Genomic DNA, 22,280 nt, shown 5'->3' with positions numbered 1-22,280 from the left:
AAATCAGAATCAAAACTACCAACCGATACGGTTCAAAAACAAGGTTCTTCGCGATTGCATTATCGAGCTTGCCTCAGAGGAGGTTCTAACTTAAGGATAACATAATGATATTGAGGATTGATATGCTTGATGATATATAACAGAGTTGTTCCCTTTACTGATCTTTCGGAGAAATCCGTACTTTCAGAAAAGATCTCATATACTCGAAAATCAGGGTTGTTACATTCTACCCTCCTAAAAGAAAATTTTGCCCTCAAAATTTTAGTTACCTAAGAACAGATGCGGGTAATCAGCTCTAATCTTATCTTCTAATTCCCAAGTTTGCTCTTCTTCTCCTCTTGGTTCCCATGCTACTTTGACTAAGCGAACAGTCTTGCCTCTTAGCTGCTTATCACTTCTTTCTACGATCTAAACTGGTGATGCTTGATATGTGAAATCATTTTAGAACTGTACTGTTTCTTGTTGTGAAATGTGACTCTCATCGTGAACATATTTCTTAAGTTGCGAGACATAAAAAAAAACATCATGAAGGTTTGATAAATAGGAGGAAGGGCTATTTGATAAGCTACTAGACCGACTCTTTTAAGTATTTGGAAAGGTTCTATGTATTGTGGGTTAAGCTTTTTAGTCTTAAGGGCTCTACCTATTCCAGTAATCGAAGTTACTTCTAGAAAGGCATGGTTTCCCTTACTAAACTTTAAGGATCTACGTCTATTATCGGCATAGCTCTTTTGTCGGCCTTGTGCTGTCTGGATCTTCCGACGAATCTCCTTTATCCTCTCAGTAGTTTCTTACACTAAGTTTGGACCTAAGACACTAGCTTCCCCATCGTCATTCCAACACAATGGTGTCCGATATCTTCTTTCGTAGAGAGCTTCGTATGGCGCCATCCCGATACTTTATTGGCAACTGTTGTTGTAGACAAATTCGACCAACAACAAATACTTATCCCAGCTGCTTTGGTTGTCTATCATACATAATCGTAACATGTCTTCTAATGTCTGGATTGTCTGCTTTGATTGTCCGTCTATCTGAGGATGGTATGCTATACTCGTGTGCAATTTTATTTCCAACGCTTTCTGAAAAGCTCCCCAAAATCTAGTAGTAAACCTTGAAACTTGATCTGAGACAATTTACGAAGGTATCCCATGTAGTCGTACGTTTTCTTGAATATATATTCGTTCCAGCCTTTCTAAAGTATAGTCAACTCGAATCGGAAGGAAGTGCGCTGATTTTGTCAACCTGTCCACAATTACCCAGATGGTATCGTGTCCTGTTGAGGTCCTTGGCAATCCCATGACAAAATCCATAGTAATCTGCTCCCATTTCCATTGTGGCATTTCTAAGGGTTGCAGGGTTCCTGACAGCTTCTGATGTTCCACCTTCATCTTCTGGCAGGTTAAACATTTTGAGACATAATCAGCTACTTTTTTCTTTAAGCCCGGCCACCAGAACATTTGTTTCAAATCTCGATACATCTTTGTCACTCCAGGATGCATAGAAAATCTACTTTGGTGAGCTTCAACAAGAATCTTTTGTTGCAATTCTCCAGAGTTAGGCACACTAATTCTGTTCTTGTACCTCTATAGGCCACTACGATCCTGTCTCACAGCTTCTGGTTCTTCTGTGTTCATCTGTCTCAGCATCGTCATCATTTCTGAGTCCTGTGCTTGTGCTTGCTGAATACTAATCTTAAAATCTGGTGTTATATGCAATTGGGCCAAACGGACTCCACTTGACGTCTCAGTCATAGCCAACTTAAGGTCCTCAAATTCCGCGAGTAATTTTTCTTCCTGTATCATCATCCAAGAGATACTCAAATTATTCCTGCTTAAAGTGTTTGCCACCACGTTCGCTTTCCTTGGGCGATAACTTAATTTGAAATCATAGTCCTTCAAAAATTCCATCCACCTTCCCTGTCCAGAATTCGCATTTTGATAGTTTATCATATAACTTCCGAGTCCTCAGTGTCTGCAATACAGTCCTTAGATGCTCTTCATGCACTCTTTCTGTCTTCGAATAGATGAGAATATCATCTATGAAATCTACTACAAATTGATCAAGGTACGGACGGAAAAAATGATTCATGTACTCCATGAAAATCGTAGGAGCATTAGTTAGTCCAAACGACATAACCGTATACTCATAGTGACCATAACGAGTTCTAAATACAGTCTTCGGTATATCTGATTCTTTCACTCGAATCTAGTGATAGCTCGATCGAAAATCAATCTTTGAGAACACAGTTGCACCTTCCAACTGATCCATCAAATCATCTATCCGTGGAAGTGGATACTTGTTCTTGATAGTGTCTTTATTTAGCTGTCGGTAATCTATGCAAAGTCTGATTCCACCGTCCTTCTTCTTTACTAGCAATACTGGAGCTCCCCAAGATGATGCACTAGGTCGAATAAATTCTTTTCCAAGTAGCTCATCCAACTACTTTTTCAACTTTGCATGTTCCAGTGGTGACATCCGGCACGGTGCTATGGAAATCGGTCCGGTTCCAGGTACTAGTTTAATGTTGAATTCTATCTCTCACTAAGGAGGAAACTCAGGTATGTCATCCGGGAAAACATCAGGAAATTCCTTCACCACTCGGATTCGTTCTAAGCTTAGTTCACTTTCATTTGAGCTAGCCACTAATAGAACGTACCCCTTATAATCCCTCCCGTCTAAGGTAACTCTTACAGAATTCAGATATAAGGTGTGGGACAGAAATGGTTTAGTACATAGACTATCAGATCGAATAACATCAGTTCTTTTAAAATAATCAAGGAAAGTATGATACTTAGATAACCAATCTAATTCTAAAATAACTTCTAAACCACATAGAGGTAAACAGATTAGATCGTGTATAAAAGTCCTGTTCCTAATAGCGAATGGTACTTGCAGGCACACTAAACTGGTCAAAGCATTTTGGGATGCAGGTGTATGGATAATCAAGTAAAAATTCAATTTAAAGAAATATAATCCTAACTCGTAAGCAATAGTTAGAGAAATAAAGAATGCGATGCACCCGAATCATAGTAATAAATAAAAAAATTGAAAAGAAATTGATTTTGAAAAGATATGATTGAAAAGATATGATTTGAAAAAAAAATTTGATTTTGAAAAATTATGAATATTTGAAAAAGATTTGAATTAAAAACAAAATCTTCCTTCTAGTGTCCTCCTGGCGTTAAACGCCCAGAATGGCATCCATTCTGGCGTTTAACGCCCAAAATGCTACCTTTTTGGGCGTTTAACGCCCAGCCAGGTACCCTGGCTGGCATTTAAATGCCAGTTTTCCTTCTTCACTGGGCGTTTTGAAAAGACACAATTTTGAAATTTTTTTTTTGAAATTTTAATGACGAGAAACAATAATAATAAAAAGAATGCAACTAAGATCAAATAAACAATGCATGCAAGACACCAAACTTAGATGTTTGTATACTAAGGACCATAGCAATTTAAAAATTGCATGTAATAAATAACAAAAGACACAAAATAAGGGAAATTAAAGATCAGAGCACTGAAATCATCAAGAACAACTTGAAGATCAATGAAGAACATATTGCATATTTTTGAAAAATGCAAGAAGAATGCAATTGACACCAAACTTAAGATTAGACACTAGACTCAAACAAGAAACATAAAATATTTTTTATTTTTATAATTTTATAAAATTTTTTTGTGATTTTTCAAAAATTATATGGAAAAGAAAATAAAGAGATTCAAAATTTTTAATGAGAATTCCAGGAATCATTGCAATGTTAGTCTAAAACTCCGGTCCAGGAATTAGACATGGCTTACTAGCCAGCCAAGCTTTCAGTGAAAGCTTCAGTCCGAAACACTAGACATGGCCAATGGCCAGCCAAGATTTATGATGCATTCGCATATTTACCATTTTAACTAGTTAGTTTAGTTAGTTTTAGCTTAATTTCATTCACTTTCTTTGAAATAAATGAGCAATTTTGTGAGTTTTTCATCCATGCATCCATGAACTAAGAACTAAGTGAAATTTGGCATAATTCATGCAAATGGCTCAAGGAGTTTATATATAAGTTGATGTGAATGATTCCCTTGAAAATTATTGTATAAGATGGCGAAACTTTGAGGAAAATTCTTTGGTTTATGGCAGGTGATGGAGCAAGGGAAAAGAAGGCTTGAGCGTTGTTCCTGGTGTGTTCTGCCAATAACTTGGGCAACAACGCCAGGAAATCACCAAAGGAGAGGGAGTCACGTTGTTCCTGCCGTGTTTTGCCAATAACTTGGGCAACAACGCCCAACAAATCAAGCTACCAGGGAGAAGAAGACTTGAGCGTTGTTCCTGGCGTGTTCGGCCAATAACTTGGACAAAAACGCCAGGAAATTACCAAAGGAGAGGGAGTCACGTTGTTGCTGGTGTGTTTCGCCAATAACTTGGGCAACAACGCCCAACAAATCAAGCTGCCAGGAAGAAGAGGCATGGGCGTTGTTCCTGGCGTGTTCGGCCAATAACTTGGGCAACAACGCCAGGAAGCCACCAAAGAAGAGGCATGGGCGTTGTTGCTGGCATGTTTTGCCAACAACTTGGGCAACAACGCCAGGAAATCACCAAAGAAGAGGCATGGGCGTTGTTGCTGGCGTGTTTTGCCAACAACTTGGGCAACAACGCCAGGCAGCCTGACCTTGTACTCTTCAAAGGAACATATCTTGAGCTAGAAAACTCCAAATGAGGTGATTTCAGTGGCATTGGAAAGTAGACATCAAGAGCTTTCCAACCATATATCATAGCATAGGATTGGAGTTCATTTGAAGCTTCAAAAGCTGGCTTCATTTAGAGCCTCAGAGACTAGGGCGTTGTTGCTGGCGTGTTTTGCTAACAAATTGGGCAACAACGCCAGGCAGCCTGACCTTGCCTTCTTCAATGGAACATAACTTGAGCTACAGAGATCCAATTGAGATGCTTCCAAATGCGTTGGAAAGTAGACATCAAGAGCTTTCTAACCATATTTCATAGTCTATAGTGGAGCACAAAATTGAAGCTCAAACCAGAGGCAACTTTGGGCATCAAAACTGAGTTCAGAAAGGCAGAAAGGGCCAAGTGTTTGGACAAAAACATGGGCAACAACTTAGGCAACAACGCCCAGGAACCATGCCCCACTCCCAGGAAAGTGCCATGCACGTTGTCAGTGGCATGTTTTGCCAATAACTTGGGCAACAACGCCAGGCCATTGGACCAGAGCAATGAGAATGAGCCCTGTTTCCTCTGTTTGACAAGAATTCTTTCATGAAGCAAAATCAACAAGAGCAAGGCCCAAATTGCTAACCCAAAAGTTGAATTTCAAGGAGTTTTAGGAATAGTATAAATAGAGAATAGTTTTGTACTTTTAGGGACTCTCAGACACTTTTACTTTTTACACTTAGACTTTTACATTTTAAAACTAGCATTTCTGTTTTACTGCTTCGAGGGGTCCTCTATTTTGTTTTCTTTTGGAAATTTTGAATTTCAGTTTTTAAGAACTTCTTCTTCATTCTTCAATATTCTTCACTACAAAATTTTAATGTTTACTTTTGCATTTGTTGTTGAATTTAGAGCTATGATTCACTAAACCCCATTTTCATTAGGGGGAGGAGCTCTGCTTATTCGAATGAGTTGATAACTTTCCTTTTCCTTCTCAATTCAAGTGGTTAATCTAAGAGGAAACTCTTGTTCTTCACAGATTTAATCACCATCGAGAGAGGGATTGAATCTATATGAATTATGTGGTGAACTTGAGAAAGGAGCTACATAATTCAGTTTAGAGTTCATCCTTTCATGATTTCTTTGATCAATACACTTTGGGTTGGTATGTGAGATGTAACCTCCCTTAGTTGAGATTCTGGAAGTTGCGTGGCTTGGATTAGAAATTGAACTTCATCTCTTCTCATGAACAATTAGATCACGAGAGTGGCAATTGGTTGTGTTGAGAGAAATTGAGTTACCAAGAGATTGGGACTCAATTACCCACAATCTGCCATGGATCTATACCCATGATTGAGAAGGAATTGATCAACATCAATTCATGAGAATTTGCATCTCTAATCCCTAATGATCTCTCCATCATTAATTCTCATCTATTTTGTTCTTTAGTTCTTTAAATACCCATTACCCAATTCCCTTTTATCTTTTTGCAATTTATCATTCTTGCCATTTACATTCTGTTTATCTATTTCTTGCAATTTACTCTTCTGCTCTTTAAAATTCTGCAACCTTTACTTTCTTGCAATATAAGTTTCTGTTATTTACTTTCAGTCATTTAATTTGCCTTCATTATTCAAGTTCTTTAAATTCCTTGCCATTTAAATTTTTGCAATTATGTTCAAAAATCACAAATCTCATGTAATCAAAACCATGTTTTCTTGACTAAATTTACCATTTAACTAAAGTTGCTTAATCTACCAATCTCCGTGGGATCGACCTTACTCTTAGTGAGTTTTATTACTTGATACGACCCGGTATACTTGTCGGTGGTTATACGTGAATTATTAATTTTCGCGTATCAAGTTTTTGGCGCCGTTGCTGGGGATTGGAAGAGATTGACAATGATTAAGTAAATGGTAGTTTAGATTAAGCATTTTTCTTTTCCTTGTTAAAGCCCACTAACTGTTTGATATTTTGTTTTGCTAACTTTAACTTCACTCTAGCAATAGAGTGTTTCATTTGTGTTGTTGGTTTGTGTGTTTGTGTATGTCAGAGGCAAGGAGATTTAATCCTGAAGACGAGAGAACCCTCCGAAGGTTAAGAAGAGAAGCAACGGGAAAAGGGATAATTGGTGAAGAGGATTCAGAAGGAGAAGACTAGGTCATGGAGGGCAACTCACATAACCCTGCTGAGGGAGTTGCCAACAATAATAACCCACATCAAAGGAGAGTTCTAGCTTCTTACACTCTCCCAAATCCAAGACACTGTGGGAGCAGTATACTCTCTCCCAATGTTCATGCAAACAACTTTGAATTGAAGCCTCAGCTCATCACTCTCGTGCAAAACAATTGTTCCTATGGAGGAGGCCCCCTTGAGGATCCAAATCAACACCTATCTGTCTTCCTAAGAATATGTGAAACTGTCAAGACAAATGGTGTGCATCCAGATGTTTACAAGCTGCTATTATTCCCATTTTCTTTAAGGAACAAGGCATTTCAATGGCTGGAGACATTTCCCAAAGAAAGTATCAACACTTGGGATGATCTGGTGAATAAATTCCTATCCAAGTTCTATCTGCCTTAGAGGATCATCAGGTTAAAAACAGAGGTGCAAACGTTCAATCAAATGGATGGGGAATCATTGTATGAGGCATGGGAAAGATACAAAGCTCTGATTAGAAAATGTCCACCTGAGATGTTCAGTGAATGGGATAAACTTCAAAATATCTATGAAGGGTTGACTAAAAAATCTCAAGAGTCCTTGGATTACTCTGCAGGACGCTCGCTACAATTGATGAATACAACCGAAGAAGCTCAGAATCTCATAGACATGGTGACAAATAACCAATACTTCTTTGCTCATCAGAGGCAACGCCAACCTATTCAAAAGAAGGGTGTATTGGAACTAGAAGGAGTGGACACAATCTTGGCACAGAACAAGTTGATGCACCAACAAATCCAGCAATAAATGAAAATGATGGCTAAGAGAATAGATGGCCTCCAAATAGCTTCAGTGAGCACAACAAATCAAGCTTCAATTGAATGGGGTCAAAATGAAGCAGGCAATGTTGAGCAGCAACAAGAACAGGTTCAATACATGCAAAACACCTCAAATGCTTCTCAAAATGACTTCCATGGTGACACATACTACTCATCCTGGAGGAATCACCCCAACCTGAGATGGGGTGATAATCAAAACCATTGGCAGAAGAACAACAACTCCAACCATTCTCGCAACACACACAGCCAAAATCACTCATCTAACAACACTAACCAATACAAGAAACCACAAAACACATATCAACGACCCCACAACAATCTACAAACTCATCAAAATAACTTTCCTGTTGATGACAAGTCATCTTAGCCTATTTTAACTAGTCTTTTTTTTTTGTTTTCATTAGAATTATGCACTTTCTTGAGCCATAAGCAAGCTAATTGGGTAGATTTTCATGTTTCCTTTGATTTAATCAACCATGTATGAATTCATGCTGTTTCATGAGGTTTTATACTATAATTGTTACATATTATGAAAGAATGAATATCTCATGATTTTGAGCATAGCTTTGATGTGTTTGGTTGATTAATGATAGGTGAAGAAAGCTTGGAGAAAGGTTGAAGCAAGAAGGAATAGCTAGGAGTAAAGAGAAGACAATGGAATAAGTGAAATTGAACCAGGTGAAGAAAGCTTGGAGAAAGGTTGAAGCAAGAAGGAATGGCTAGGAGTGAAGAGAGGACAATGGAATAAGTGAAATTGAACCAGGAAGCAAAAAGCTGGACCTAAAGTTAGCATCAAACTTTTGCACAAACTTTTGGTTGAAAAGTTAGCCCCAACGTTAGCCCCCTAACTTGGAGGATAACGTTGGAACTTGAAAATCACTCCCTGGGTACCAAAAGATTTGCGCCAACGTTAGCCCCCTAACTTTGAGGCTAACGTTGGCACATGAAATTCACCCCTGGGCACCAAAAGTTTGCGCCAACGTTAGCCCCCTAACTTTGAGGCTAATGTTGGCATGAAGAAAACCTCCCTGGGCACCAAAAGTTTGCGCCAACGTTAGCCCCCTAACTTGGTGGCTAACGTTGGCACATGAAAATCACAAGGAGGAGCAAAAGTTTGCGCCAACGTTAGCCCCCTAACTTGGTGGCTAACGTTGGCGCCACAAGTACACAAGGTAAGGCCAACGTTAGGGCCAAAGTTAGACCTCTAACTTTGGCACCAATGTTGGTATCAGCAAAGTGGTGTTAGCTGATATGAAAAGTTGGAGCAAAAGTTAGAACCCTAACTTTTGCTCAAACTTTTGGTCCAACTTTTGCAAAACTCAAACCCGGTTCAATTGGTTCGTTTTGGTTCTTCTTCAAACTCCAAAAGCAATTAACCAAGGCCTCTTTCAACCCAATTCCACCAAGAACAAAGGCCCAACTCAAGGCTTGAAGATCATTGGAAGAAAGTGTATAAATAGGATAAAATTCAAGTTCTTCGGGGAGCTTTCTTTTTGGAATTTTCAGAATAGTTTTCGGAGAGCTTTGGATATTGAGTGATCTTTAATTTCTTTGTCTTGGGGAAGGAGAATTCACTTCTCTTCCTCTCAGTTTTATTGCTTTCAATTTCTATTACAATTGTCTTGGATCTTGGGTTGAAGAATTGAAGAAATTCTGTTTCAATCTCATCCTTAGATCTCTCTGTTTATTTACTGCAATTGAATTTCCGTTTCTGTTACTTGATTCTCATCTACTTTCCTTGCAATTTACAATTTCCTTTGCAATTGTTCTTGTTGGATCTAGGAAGGCATTGAGATCTAGACTTGGTTTTCTAGTCTCTGGGTCCTGAGATCTAAATTCCCAATTTACATTTTGTTGCTTGCTTTCAATGTTCATTTACTTTACTGCTTCAAGATCTGATTCAACCCAAACCCTCTTCTACTTCTCTGCTTGATGCAAATTTACTTTTCCTTGTTTAAATTCTGCAAATCCAATCCCCAATTCCCTTTACAATTCCAACCGTTTACATTTCTTGCACTTTAAGATTCAGCAATTTACATTTCTTGCATTCTAAGTTTCTGCTATTTAATTTCTTGTTCTTTAACATTCAGCATTTTAATTCCCTGTTCTCTTTACTTCCATACAATTTAATTTCTGCAAATCACAAAACACTCAACCAATTCTTGATTCGCTTGACTAAATTAACCACTAAGCTAAAATTGCTCAATCCTTCAATCCCTGTGGGATCGACCTCACTCCCGTGAGTTTTTATTACTTGATAAGACCCGGTACACTTGCCGGTTAGATTTATGTGTTTTGGGAGAAATTTATTTTTCACCAAAATACTCATCAAGTTTTTGGCGCCGTTGCCGGGGATTGATTAGATTGACAATGATTAAGTGAGGTGGTGATCTAGATCAAGCACTTTCTGTTTATTTTTCTCTAATTTCGACTAACCCACTAACTGTTTGAATTTTTGCCTGAGATGACTGAAACTTCGCTTTAGCAACAAAGTGAAGTTTTTCGGGAAATTTCTGGCTCTATGCAATGCTCTTGCTTACACAAGAGAAGCAATTTCTGCCACTAATCTCCCAAGTCCATCAACTGTTTGATACTTTGCGCCAGCTAACCTTCTGAATCACATTCTGAGCTTGAAAATATTCAATCATCACTTGAATTTTTGTGACTGTGCAAATCATGGAGGGGAACTCAACAAATTCTAGCAATCATGAGAGTAATATCCCCACCTTGGATGATAATGTAACCCATAGTTTGAAGCAACTATCCATAGCCATGAATGATGTTGCCCAATGGTTTGAAGCTTTTCCACAAGGAAGCATTATCGGATGGGAAGAACTGATGAATGGGCTCCTAGTCAAATTGAACCCATCACAAAGAATTGTTAAGCCAGAGGCAGAAGTGCATCCATTCACACAAGAGAAAGAAATTGAAGGTGCTCGTGCAGTAATAAGCCAAAACAAGCAGATACATCAGCAGACTCTACAACAACTGGACATGATGGCTAGGAAAATCACTGAGTTGAGACATGCTGTAATACATACATACAACCTGACTCAAAGCTCATATGGGAGTAATCAAGCTGAACACAGTTTTGGGGTCATTAACCATGAGCAACAGAATTATGAGCAACTACAATCTCCAAGCAATCACTCTAGCATGCTCCAACACAGGCCTCAGAATGATGTGTACAATCCACCTTGGAGAACTCATTCTAATAGGAGGGGGGTTGAGAACCAAAACCAAAAACCAAGGGACTTCAACTGCAACAATCCCAGCTTCAAAAACCAATTCAAAACACACCCCCACAACAACAATCACACACACTTTCAACCCCGTCCTACCTCACCATTCGCTCAAAATGACCTTCATCAACCACCACAATTGACACAGCCACAACCACTTCCAACCTTTCAAAGAATCTATATTCTAGAAATGCTGATGGAGAGGTCCATAAAAATTCAAGAAATGATGGTAATAGAGCGGGAAGAAATAAAGAAACATCAAGAGATGATAAGCAAGAACCAGGAGGCTTCACTCAGAAGACTTGAAAGGCAGATGGAACAACTGGTTCAAAACCTTGCTGAATTAAGTGAGAAGGAGGGGACTCTGAACCCAAAGAGCCATGAAAAGGATGCTGTGTTGAAAGAGAAGGGAGTCATGGAGGAAAGTAAGAGGGCTATGGAAAGAGAAACAGAGGGAAGGAAGCCCATGGCAAGAGGAGGAAACCTAAGGCAACAGAAGCCTCAACTTCCATGAGAACAGAGTGAAGGATGTCAAGCTAGTGACAATAAAAGAGCGCTTGTTGGGAGGCAACCCAACCGGAGGTAACTATCTTTTCATATATATTTTAATAAAAAGGTTAATTAGTTCTATCTATAATGCAAGAAGCTAAGTTTGGTGTTGCACACCAAAACAATCTAAAGGAGAATGCAGGATTCTAAGTTTGGTGTTTCACCAAAATCCCATTATAAAACACATTCTCACTCTCTGCATAATGCTGGCTTCAAGCATGTTGGATGAACTAGTTAACTATTCTGCTGTTTCCTAGTTTTCAGTTTTATTGCTTTTGAAAAAGAAGAAGAAAAGAAAAAAGTTATTATACATGGTTAATTTGATGCATGAAACCCATTGGCAAGGTACTAAGTTTGGTGTTCTCACACCAGAGTAAGTTCAAAAGCCCATAAATAAATCAGCCAGACTAACCATTGTTTCCAAGTGCTTGGGGAACAAGCAACTTTCAATATCATTGCAGAGGTCCATACAAGCTTTTGGAAGGATTAAGAATCATCAATCAAAGAAACAAAAGATGAACCTAAAGGCCAGCAATGATGATGATGAGAAGAAGGAAAGCAAGCGAACTCGAAAAGGTTGTATTGTTAAGTGATTGTTTTACATCAAATATTACTGTGATTGAAAGTTGGATTGTATCCTGATCTGCCCTGCCTATCTGCATAGCATAGTTTTTTTTTAATTACCCCTGCCTGCCTGCATAGCATAGTCTTTCTTTATAATTCAATAAGCAAGGTGTTTGATCATTCACAACATTCTTATCTTCAAAACTTGTTTGCACTCCATTTTCAAGAAATGCATCACATGAAAGTTCCTTGAAAAGAAGGATTGAGGAATTAAACAATTTTGAGCCAAGCAAAAGATTGGGAGAAGTGGTGGTTCTAGTTGTATGATTATGTATTGAGGTTGCATGCTTGTGAAAACTTGCATGGGAGCTCATAGGCAGGACATGAAGTTCAAAGAAGTATTGTGGAGATTCTCAAAAATCTATTGATCCAAGAAGCAGCAAACAAAACAAAAGAAAATAAAGAAAATACAAAAGCAAAAAGAACATGGCCCAAGGCTCTGAGCATCAATTACTAGGCAGAAAAAGAAAGAAAGAAACAAAAACTCAAAGAGTTGTTACCCTAGTAAATGCTTGTGGTTGAAGTGTGTCAAAGAAAGAGGCTTGAGCAAGTAAATCCTTAGGGGTGCTTCAACACCTAATACCTTAAAACCAACTGGGTTAGGAGTATTGATTGAAAGCTTATCTAAAGAGCCGCTTTGAGACATGACACTTAGAGTCGAGGCCAAAGCACAGAAACTATAAGCTGCTTCAAGGTGATTACATATAAAGAGATCTCCATGATACCATTTGGATGAAAATCCTAAGACCTAAGACTCCGAATATGTGAGGACTAATAAGCACTGAAGCCCTTGCAAGAGCACATGATTTAGAGTTCACCCCACTGTACCTGATCACTTCACTCACTGGACTTTACAAGTTATTCTTCAATCCATCTTAATTGAAAGAACCTTGGAGCATAAATTTATTTCTTGCTTGAGGACAAGCAAGCTTTAAGTTTGGTGTTGTGATGACAAGTCATCTTAGCCTATTTTAACTAGTCTTTTTCTTTTGTTTTCATTAGAATTATGCACTTTCTTGAGCCATAAGCAAGCTAATTGGGTAGATTTTCATGTTTCCTTTGATTTAATCAACCATGTATGAATTCATGCTGTTTCATGAGGTTTTATACTATAATTGTTACATATTATGAAAGAATGAATATCTCATGATTTTGAGCATAGCTTTGATGTGTTTGGTTGATTAATGATAGGTGAAGAAAGCTTGGAGAAAGGTTGAAGCAAGAAGGAATAGCTAGGAGTAAAGAGAAGACAATGGAATAAGTGAAATTGAACCAGGTGAAGAAAGCTTGGAGAAAGGTTGAAGCAAGAAGGAATGGCTAGGAGTGAAGAGAGGACAATGGAATAAGTGAAATTGAACCAGGAAGCAAAAAGCTGGACCTAAAGTTAGCATCAAACTTTTGCACAAACTTTTGGTTGAAAAGTTAGCCCCAACGTTAGCCCCCTAACTTGGAGGCTAACGTTGGAACTTGAAAATCACTCCCTGGGTACCAAAAGATTTGCGCCAACGTTAGCCCCCTAACTTTGAGGCTAACGTTGGCACATGAAATTCACCCCTGGGCACCAAAAGTTTGCGCCAACGTTAGCCCCCTAACTTTGAGGCTAACGTTGGCATGAAGAAAACCTCCCTGGGCACCAAAAGTTTGCGCCAACGTTAGCCCCCTAACTTGGTGGCTAACGTTGGCACATGAAAATCACAAGGAGGAGCAAAAGTTTGCGCCAACGTTAGCCCCCTAACTTGGTGGCTAACGTTGGCGCCACAAGTACACAAGGTAAGGCCAACATTAGGGCCAAAGTTAGACCCCTAACTTTGGCACCAACGTTGGTATCAGCAAAGTGGTGTTAGCTGATATGAAAAGTTGGAGCAAAAGTTAGACCCCTAACTTTTGCTCAAACTTTTGGTCCAACTTTTGCAAAACTCAAATCCGGTTCAATTGGTTCGTTTTGGTTCTTCTTCAAACTCCAAAAGCAATTAACCAAGGCCTCTTTCAACCCAATTCCACCAAGAACAAAGGCCCAACTCAAGGCTTGAAGATCATTGGAAGAAAGTGTATAAATAGGTTAGAATTCAAGTTCTTCGGGGAGCTTTCTTTTTGGAATTTTCAGAATAGTTTTCGGAGAGCTTTGGATATTGAGTGATCTTTAATTTCTTTGTCTTGGGGAAGGAGAATTCACTTCTCTTCCTCTCAGTTTTATTGCTTTCAATTTCTATTACAATTGTCTTGGATCTTGGGTTGAAGAATTGAAGAAATTCTGTTTCAATCTCATCCTTAGATCTCTCTGTTTATTTACTGCAATTGAATTTCTGTTTCTGTTACTTGATTCTCATCTACTTTCCTTGCAATTTACAATTTCCTTTGCAATTGTTCTTGTTGGATCTAGGAAGGCATTGAGATCTAGACTTGGTTTTCTAGTCTCTGGGTCCTGAGATCTAAATTCCCAATTTACATTTTGTTGCTTGCTTTCAATATTCATTTACTTTACTGCTTCAAGATCCGATTCAACCCAAACCCTCTTCTACTTCTCTGCTTGATGCAAATTTACTTTTCCTTGTTTAAATTCTGCAAATCCAATCCCCAATTCCCTTTACAATTCCAGCCGTTTACATTTCTTGCACTTTAAGATTCAGCAATTTACATTTCTTGAATTCTAAGTTTCTGCTATTTAATTTCTTGTTCTTTAAGATTCAACATTTTAATTCCCTGTTCTCTTTACTTCCATGCAATTTAATTTCTGCAAATCACAAAACACTCAACCAATTCTTGATTCGCTTGACTAAATTAACCACTAAGCTAAAATTGCTCAATCCTTCAATCCCTGTGGGATCGACCTCACTCCCGTGAGTTTTTATTACTTGATACGACCCGGTACACTTGCCGGTTAGATTTATGTATTTTGGGAGAAATTTATTTTTCACCAAAATACTCATCACCTGTACCAACATCCAACCCACAAAATTTCCACACCAGCCCTTCCAACAATTTCTAGCAACAACAATCAGCCCCCATCATATCACCAATTGACCATCATGAAAATAGGATTTCAAGTCTTGAGGTAGCCCTACAAACAATTGCTTAGTCCACTCAAACCTTGATCAAAGGGCAAGAGAGATATGAAGTCACCATGAAAAACCTTGAACGGCAAGTGGGACAATTGGCCAAACTAGCTGAACGGTCGACCAACATCCTCCCAAGTGATACAATACCTAACCCAAGGGAAGAATGTAAGGCTCTGCAGTTGAGAAGTGGCAAAGTAATCAGAGAAAGTTCTAACAAGCAAGCGACAAAACTCAAGGAGCAAGACACAGTAGACAAGCAAGATAAAGAAAAAGGATCAACACCTCAAAAAAGCAAAGAAATGAAAAGCCACAAAGCAAGACATCCACTCAAGACAGCCACCCCAATCACAAGGAGAATGTGAAGCCACAACAGGAGAGCAAGAATGAAGGAGTGAAAGCATATGTACCAAAGCTTCCCTACCCAACCCGGATACACAAAGGGACGAAGGAACAACAATTTCCAAGGTTCTTGAAAATCTTTAAGAAACATGAAATCAACATTCCATTGGCAGAAGCTTTAGAACAAATGCCATTATTTGCAAAGTTTCTTAAAGAATTAATCACTAAGAAGAGAAGTTGGCAAGAGAAAGAAATAGTGATTCTCACTCAAGAGTGCAGCGCCATCATTCAACAGGGGCTGCCACCAAAACTTAAAGATCCAGGCAGCTTTCTCATACCTTGCACAATTGGGAGCATAGCCATTGATAAATCACTCTGTGACTTGGGAGCAAGCATTAACTTAATGCCTCTTACCATGATGAAGAAAATGATGATAGAAGAGCTGAAACCCACAAGGATGTCACTCCAACTTGCTGACAGATCTATCAAAATACCAAATGGTGTAGTTGAGAACCTCTTAGTGAAAGTGGAAAATTTTATATTCCCAGCCGATTTTGTGGTCCTAGATATGGATGAAGAGGGGAGCAACTCAGTTATCCTTGGTAGACCCTTTTTTGCCACAGCTAGAACAATCATTGATGTGGAAAAGGGAGAGATAATCTTCAGAGTACATGATGAGCAAATGACCATAAATGTCTTCAAAGCAATGCAGTACCCCACTGAGAAAGAGAGTTACATGAGGGTTGATGTGGTGGATTCTTTGGTGGAAGAAGTATTTGAAACAAACCATCAAGTGAAACAGGAGGAAGTCCAGGACATCCAAGAACAAGAAGAGAACAAATTAGAAGCACCAGAGGAACCAAGTGAAGCCAAGAGAGAAGAAGCGCCACAACAAGAGTTGAAACCATTACCCCCTCATCTTAAATATGCATTCCTGGGTGAAAAGGACAGCTTCCCAATGATCATCAACTCTACATTGAGTGCAGAGGAAGAAGAAAAACTCCTTGTGGTATTGAAAGCTCACAAAGATGCATTGGGGTGGACTATTAATGACTTGAAGGGCATAAGCCCTGCCATATGCATGCACAAAATACTCTTGGAGGAAAATTCTAAACCAGTGGTACAACCTCAAGGAAGATTAAATCCCACAATGAAGGAGGTTGTTCAAAAGAAAGTACTGAAGCTATGTAAAGCTGGGATCATTTACCCTATCTCTGACAGTACATGGGTCAGCCCAGTGTACATAGTACCCAAGAAAGGTAGGATGACTGTTATTGTTAATGAGAATAATGAGCTTATTCCAACAAGAACAGTGACAGGATGGAGGATGTGTATTGACTATAGGAGGCTAAATGATGCCACACGAAAGGATCATTTCCCTCTCCCTTTTATTGACCAGATGCTCGAAAGGTTGCCTGGCCATGCTTATTACTGTTTTCTTGATGGGTATTCTGGGTATAATCAAATAGTGGTTGACCCCATGGATCAAGAGAAGACCTCCTTCACTTGCCCTTTTGGAGCTTTTGCTTACAGGAGAATGTCATTCGGATTGTGTAATGCCCCAGCTACCTTTCAGAGATGCATGCTATCAATCTTCTCAGACATGGTAGAAAAATTTATTGAAGTCTTTATGGATGATTTCTCCGTTTATGGTGATTCTTTCAATGATTGCTTACACCATCTTACTCTAATCTTGAAAAGGTGCCAAAAAACCAATTTGGTTTTGAACTGGGAGAAATGCCATTTTATGGTACCGGAAGGAATTGTTCTTGGTCACAAAATTTCAAGAAAGGGTATAGAGGTGGACAAGGCAAAAGTAGAGATTATAGAAAAGCTTCCACTACCAACAAATGTAAAAGCTGTTAGAAGTTTCTTGGGCCATGCTGGATTCTATAGGCGGTTCATCAAAGATTTTTCTAAAATAGCAAAACCACTAAGCAACTTGCTTGTGGTGAGCAACCCTTTTTCCTTTGATGATGAATGTAAACAGGCCTTTGAGACTCTAAAAGCTAAGCTCACCACAACACCAATTATAACACCCCCAAGTTGGGAATTACCTTTTGAACTTATATGTGATGCAAGTGACCTTGCAATTGGTGCTGTGCTGGGGCAGAAAAAGGACAAAAAGCACCATGTCATCTACTATGCAAGCAAAGTATTGAATGAAGCTCAAAGAAATTATACCACAACGGAGAAAGAACTACTAGCTGTGGTGTATGCTTTTGATAAATTTAGGCAATATTTGATTGGATCCAAAATCTTAGTTTACACTGATCATGCTGCTCTCAAGTATCTAATGTCAAAACAGGATGCCAAACCAAGGCTAATTAGAAGGATATTGCTTCTACAAGAGTTTGACATTGAGATCAAGGACAGAAAGGGTAGTGAGAATCAAGTTGCTGACCATCTATCAAGATTGCCACAGGAGACGAGTCAAGACACCTCTCAACCAGTAAATGAGAATTTTCTAGATGAATACCTCTTGCAAATTCAACAAACCCCTTGGTTTGCAGACATGGCCAACTACAAAGTAGGAAGGAGCATCCCACAAGAGTATACAAAGCAACAAGTTAAGAAGCTGTTACATGAGGCTAAGTTATTCTTTTGGGATGAACAATTTCTATTCAAAAGGTGCCTAGATGGAATGATAAGAAGGTGTGTACCGGAGGTTGAGATGAAGGACATACTATGGCATTGTCATAACTCAAGCTATGGTGGCCATTTTGGAGCTGAAAGAACTGCTGCAAAGGTGCTTCAAAGTGGCTTCTACTGGCCTTCCATCTTCAAGGATGCTAGAGACTTTGTGAGCCATTGCAATGAATGCCAAAGAACAGGAGGTTTAATAAGGAGAAATGAGATGCCTCAGAAGTTCATTTTGGAAGTGGAACTCTTTGACTTGTGGGGAATAGACTTCATGGGACCTTTTCCTCCATCCTACACATTCAAATACATTTTGGTGGCTATGGAATATGTTTCAAAATGGGTAGAAGCAATAGCCACCACTACATGTGATACCAACGTGGTCTTGCAATTCCTAAAGAGAAACATTTTCACTAGATTTGGAGTACCCAAGGGACTTATAAGTGATGGGGGAAGCCACTTCTGCAACAAGCAATTAAATTCTCTTCTCCATAAATATGGAGTTACTCACAAAGTGGCCACACCCTATCACCCACAGACAAATGGGCAAGCTGAACTTGCTAACAGAGAGCTAAAGAGGATTTTGGAGAAAACTGTGGGAGCAACAAGAAAAGATTGGGTAAAGAAGCTGGATGATGCACTTTGGGTATACAGGACAGCATTCAAAACACCCATAGGGAAATCTCCATTTCAGCTAGTATATGGGAAAGCGTGCCATCTACCTGTTGAGCTTGAACACAAGGCCTTTTGGGCCACCAAACTCTTGAATTTAGATGCTCAAGCAGCAAGAGAAAAGAGGTTACTACAACTCAATGAATTGGAAGAATTCAGATTGGAGGCATATGAAAATGCCAAAATATACAAGGAAAGAGTAAAGAGGTGGTATGACAAAAGGATCTCCCCAAGAACATTCGAACCAGGCCAAAAGGTGTTGCTATTCAACTCAAGACTAAAGATTTTCCCTGGGAAGTTGAGATCTAGATGGACTGGTCTATACACCATCACCAAAGTATCCCCTCATGGCTATGTGGAATTACTTGATGAAACTTCAAAAGAGACCTTCACAGTCAATGGACATAGGGTGAAACGTTATCTTAGTGGCCCCTGGAGCAAGGAAGAGAGTGTGCAACTTTTAGCATGAGCAAGGAAGCTGCATTGTCAAGCTAAGGACAATAAACAAGCGCTTCATGGAAGACAACTCATGCACAGGAGTCTTTTATTTTTATGTTTTAAATAATCAACAATGAGGGGTTGCATCATATATATCTAAGAAAATAAAGATAACAATATGCATCTAGTGTATGTAAAACACTAAGTTTGGTGTGACCAACCTTGAAGCAACTGCAAAAAATTTCTTTTTGCAACACTTAGCCACAAATTAAGTTTGGTGTCCACACATACAAAAATGCAAGAAAAAGAACAATATATATATATATATATATATATATATATATATATATATTATTTTTTTTTTCAAAAAAAATATTTTAGTTATTTTTTTTTGGCATCTGAAAATAATTTTTATCATTAATGTTTTTTAGTTTAATCAATTTTGCATTAGAATTTCATTAAAGATTTGTAAGCACAAGTCAAAACATTTTAAGAATATCAAGGTTTTAAATTCTTGTTGCAAGAAATGGAAAGAAAGACGTGATGGAGAATCTTGGGAGAGGAGTTCACGGATGCACATAGAAGAAAAAGGAAGTCACATGTGTCTTAGAGTTTGTACTTTGGGAAGAGTGCTCAACATGCATTAGCAAGAAGATTCATGCTTCCCATGACACAACCAAACCATTTAGACAATGCTTCCACCATTCAAAGTAACGTTGAACCCCCCCCCCCACAACTACAAACACACTTCACTTTGCTTTCCCATCTATATATACCATTACCATACTTCACCAATTCTTTCATCCGAAAACACTCTTCTTGTGCTTCATCCTTGTTTCACAAACCTTGGCCTTTAAGCCACCTATATCATCTTCATTCCACAACTCCTTTTCAATCATTTTCAAGCCTTCATTTCTTATCTTAAAACTTATCATTCTAAGCCTCACTCAGCTATACTTCTTGTATGCTTGAGGACAAGCCTTGCTTCAAGTTTGGTGTTGGAAAGATTCGGCCATCACAATTCAATGGCCTCATCATCACGAGCTAGGAGGAAGAAAGATAAGCAACCCATGCAAGAGCAACCCGCATTTGATGAAAGAAGGTTCAAATTCCAAAACCATGAACAAATCTTTAATTGGATGACAAGCAGAGGCAGAGACATTGTCCCGGAGGTGCCTTTTAAGCTAGAAGATGAAGAATATCCTGACATACAAAAAGTGATTAGAAAAAGGGGATGGGAGCTTCTCTGTGATCAACCCCAAGTTATAAGTGTGCTCCTCATCCATGAGTTTTATGCCAATGTCATAAAGAAAGATGATGAGGAAGAACCATACTTGAGTTTTGTACGAGGGGTGGTAGTTCCCTTTGGCCCCGACACCATCAATAGAGTGCTAAAAACCAAGCCAAAACGGTTCAAGCAACCTAGCTATGAAGAGAGGGTTAAATATGACCCAAAATGTGTAGACGTTCTAAGTGATCTATGCAAAGTAGGCACAGACTGGGTGTTGGACTCAAACAAACAACCACTCAAACTCAGAAGGGGTGATCTCCTACCTCAAGCAAAAGGATGGCATGACATAGTGAGAAGATCATTAATCTGCACTTCAAACAACTCGGAGGTGATACTAAACAGAGCTATAATGATCCACTGCATAATGAAAAGAGGGGAGATAGATGTGGGAGAAACCATAGCCAAGAACATCTTAAATATAGCTGAAGGTGTTCAAAAAGACAGCTGGCTGGGTTATCCTAGCACTATCTTGCGTTTGTGTGAGGAGGCTGGAGTACCATTTAAAGAATTTGATGACACATAAATAATCTCCCCTGGGAAGCCTATCGCCAAAAGATTGATGGAGCATGTCACCACGGTCCAATTAGAGAGGCAGCCTTTAGCAAGAAGAAAGAGGAGGAAAGAAGCAAGACAAGGGGAGGAGCAAGAAGAAAGGGAACAACAAGAAGATAGAGATGAACCAAGTACATTGAGCATGAACCAACTCCAAGCCGCATTAGAAGGAATCTCTTGGCAATACTCACAAATTCAAAGAAGCCAAGATGAACAAGCTCAACAACAAAGGGAGCTCTGGCAATTGATGGATCAACAAAGAGGAACCCAAGCTCAATGGATGGATCAACTGATGCCAGGGCATCTTGGCCAGTTTCACTGACCTTTTCTTTACTTTTTTTAGGGTAGTTTCATGCATTTCTTTAGGAAATAAGCTAGTTTTGGGTAGATATTCACCTACACCTTGATTCAAGCATACATTGTGCATTTTACATTATTTCATGAGGATTTTGCATGAATTTCTTGACAAATTGTATGCTGCATTACCCATGACTTGGACTAGAACTTTGATGCACTCTGTTGCTTGATTTCAGGACCAAAGGAAGCAAGGAAAGGGAGGTAACTTGCAAGGTTAATGAGAAAAGTGATTGCCAATAACACTCTCAAAGCCATCATTGCCCACGTTAAGAGTCACGTTAACTAAGTTAACGTGCACTCTAACGTGGAGAAGGGAAGTTGAGCCAACGTTAGTGACACTTAACATTGTCACTAACGTTGGCAAACACTCATGAGTGGCCACGTTAGAGCCCACGTTAACCTAGTTAACGTGGCCTCTAACGTTAAAGAGGGAAGAGAAGCCAACGTTAGTGACATTCAACATTGTCACTAACGTTGGCCTAAGGATGCAACACACCACGTTAACTCCCACGTTAACTTGGTTAACGTGGGAGCTAACATAGGAAGTGAGAGTTGTCGACAACGTTAGTGACACTCAACATCGTCACTAACGTTGGAAGCAACCACACAACCCCCCAAGAAGCCACGTTAACTTCCACGTTAACTTAGTTAACGTGGAAGCTAACGATGAGGAATGAATGATGAGCCAACGTTAGTGACACTCAACATTGTCACTAACGTTGGGATGGCTAAGAATGGCCACGTTAGAAGCCACGTTAACCTAGTTAACGTGGACTCTAACGTGAGATCTAGGGGCACATTGGAACGTTAGTGACAATGTTGAGTGTCACTAACGTTCTCGAAGTTTGGCAAAGCCACGTTAGAAGCCACATT

The 22,280-nt window shown here is 39.1% G+C and overlaps 1 protein-coding gene across 1 annotated transcript; it reads left to right on the top strand.

The window, feature by feature from the left end:
- The first annotated feature begins 15,644 nt into the window (after positions 1-15,644).
- LOC148555703 (uncharacterized) lies at positions 15,645-19,238 on the top strand. Its single transcript, XM_088490672.1, has 4 exons — positions 15,645-16,903; positions 17,540-17,612; positions 17,766-18,568; positions 18,752-19,238. Exons 1-4 carry the CDS (start codon positions 15,645-15,647, stop codon positions 19,236-19,238), a joined length of 2,622 nt encoding a protein of 873 aa, XP_088346798.1.
- The last annotated feature ends 3,042 nt before the right edge of the window (positions 19,239-22,280 follow it).

Source organism: Arachis ipaensis, chromosome B6 (genome assembly GCF_059453495.1).
Source record: "Arachis ipaensis isolate K30076 ecotype BB chromosome B6, ASM5945349v1, whole genome shotgun sequence".
Lineage (NCBI taxonomy): Eukaryota > Viridiplantae > Streptophyta > Magnoliopsida > Fabales > Fabaceae > Arachis > Arachis ipaensis.
Note: the sequence above shows the minus strand (reverse complement) of the source record. Positions and strands in the feature narration are given on the sequence as shown.

What these genes read in the sequence shown, in the direction of transcription:
- LOC148555703 (XM_088490672.1), top strand. Translation starts at nt 15,645, where the DNA reads ATGCCATTATTTGCAAAGTTTCTTAAAGAATTAATCACTAAGAAGAGA. An exon ending in TATTACTGTTTTCTTGATGG is followed by an intron (nt 16,904 to 17,539) that starts GTATTCTGGGTA and finishes ATGTGATGCAAG; the next exon opens with TGACCTTGCAATTGGTGCTG. An exon ending in TCATCTACTATGCAAGCAAA is followed by an intron (nt 17,613 to 17,765) that starts GTATTGAATGAA and finishes ATGTCAAAACAG; the next exon opens with GATGCCAAACCAAGGCTAAT.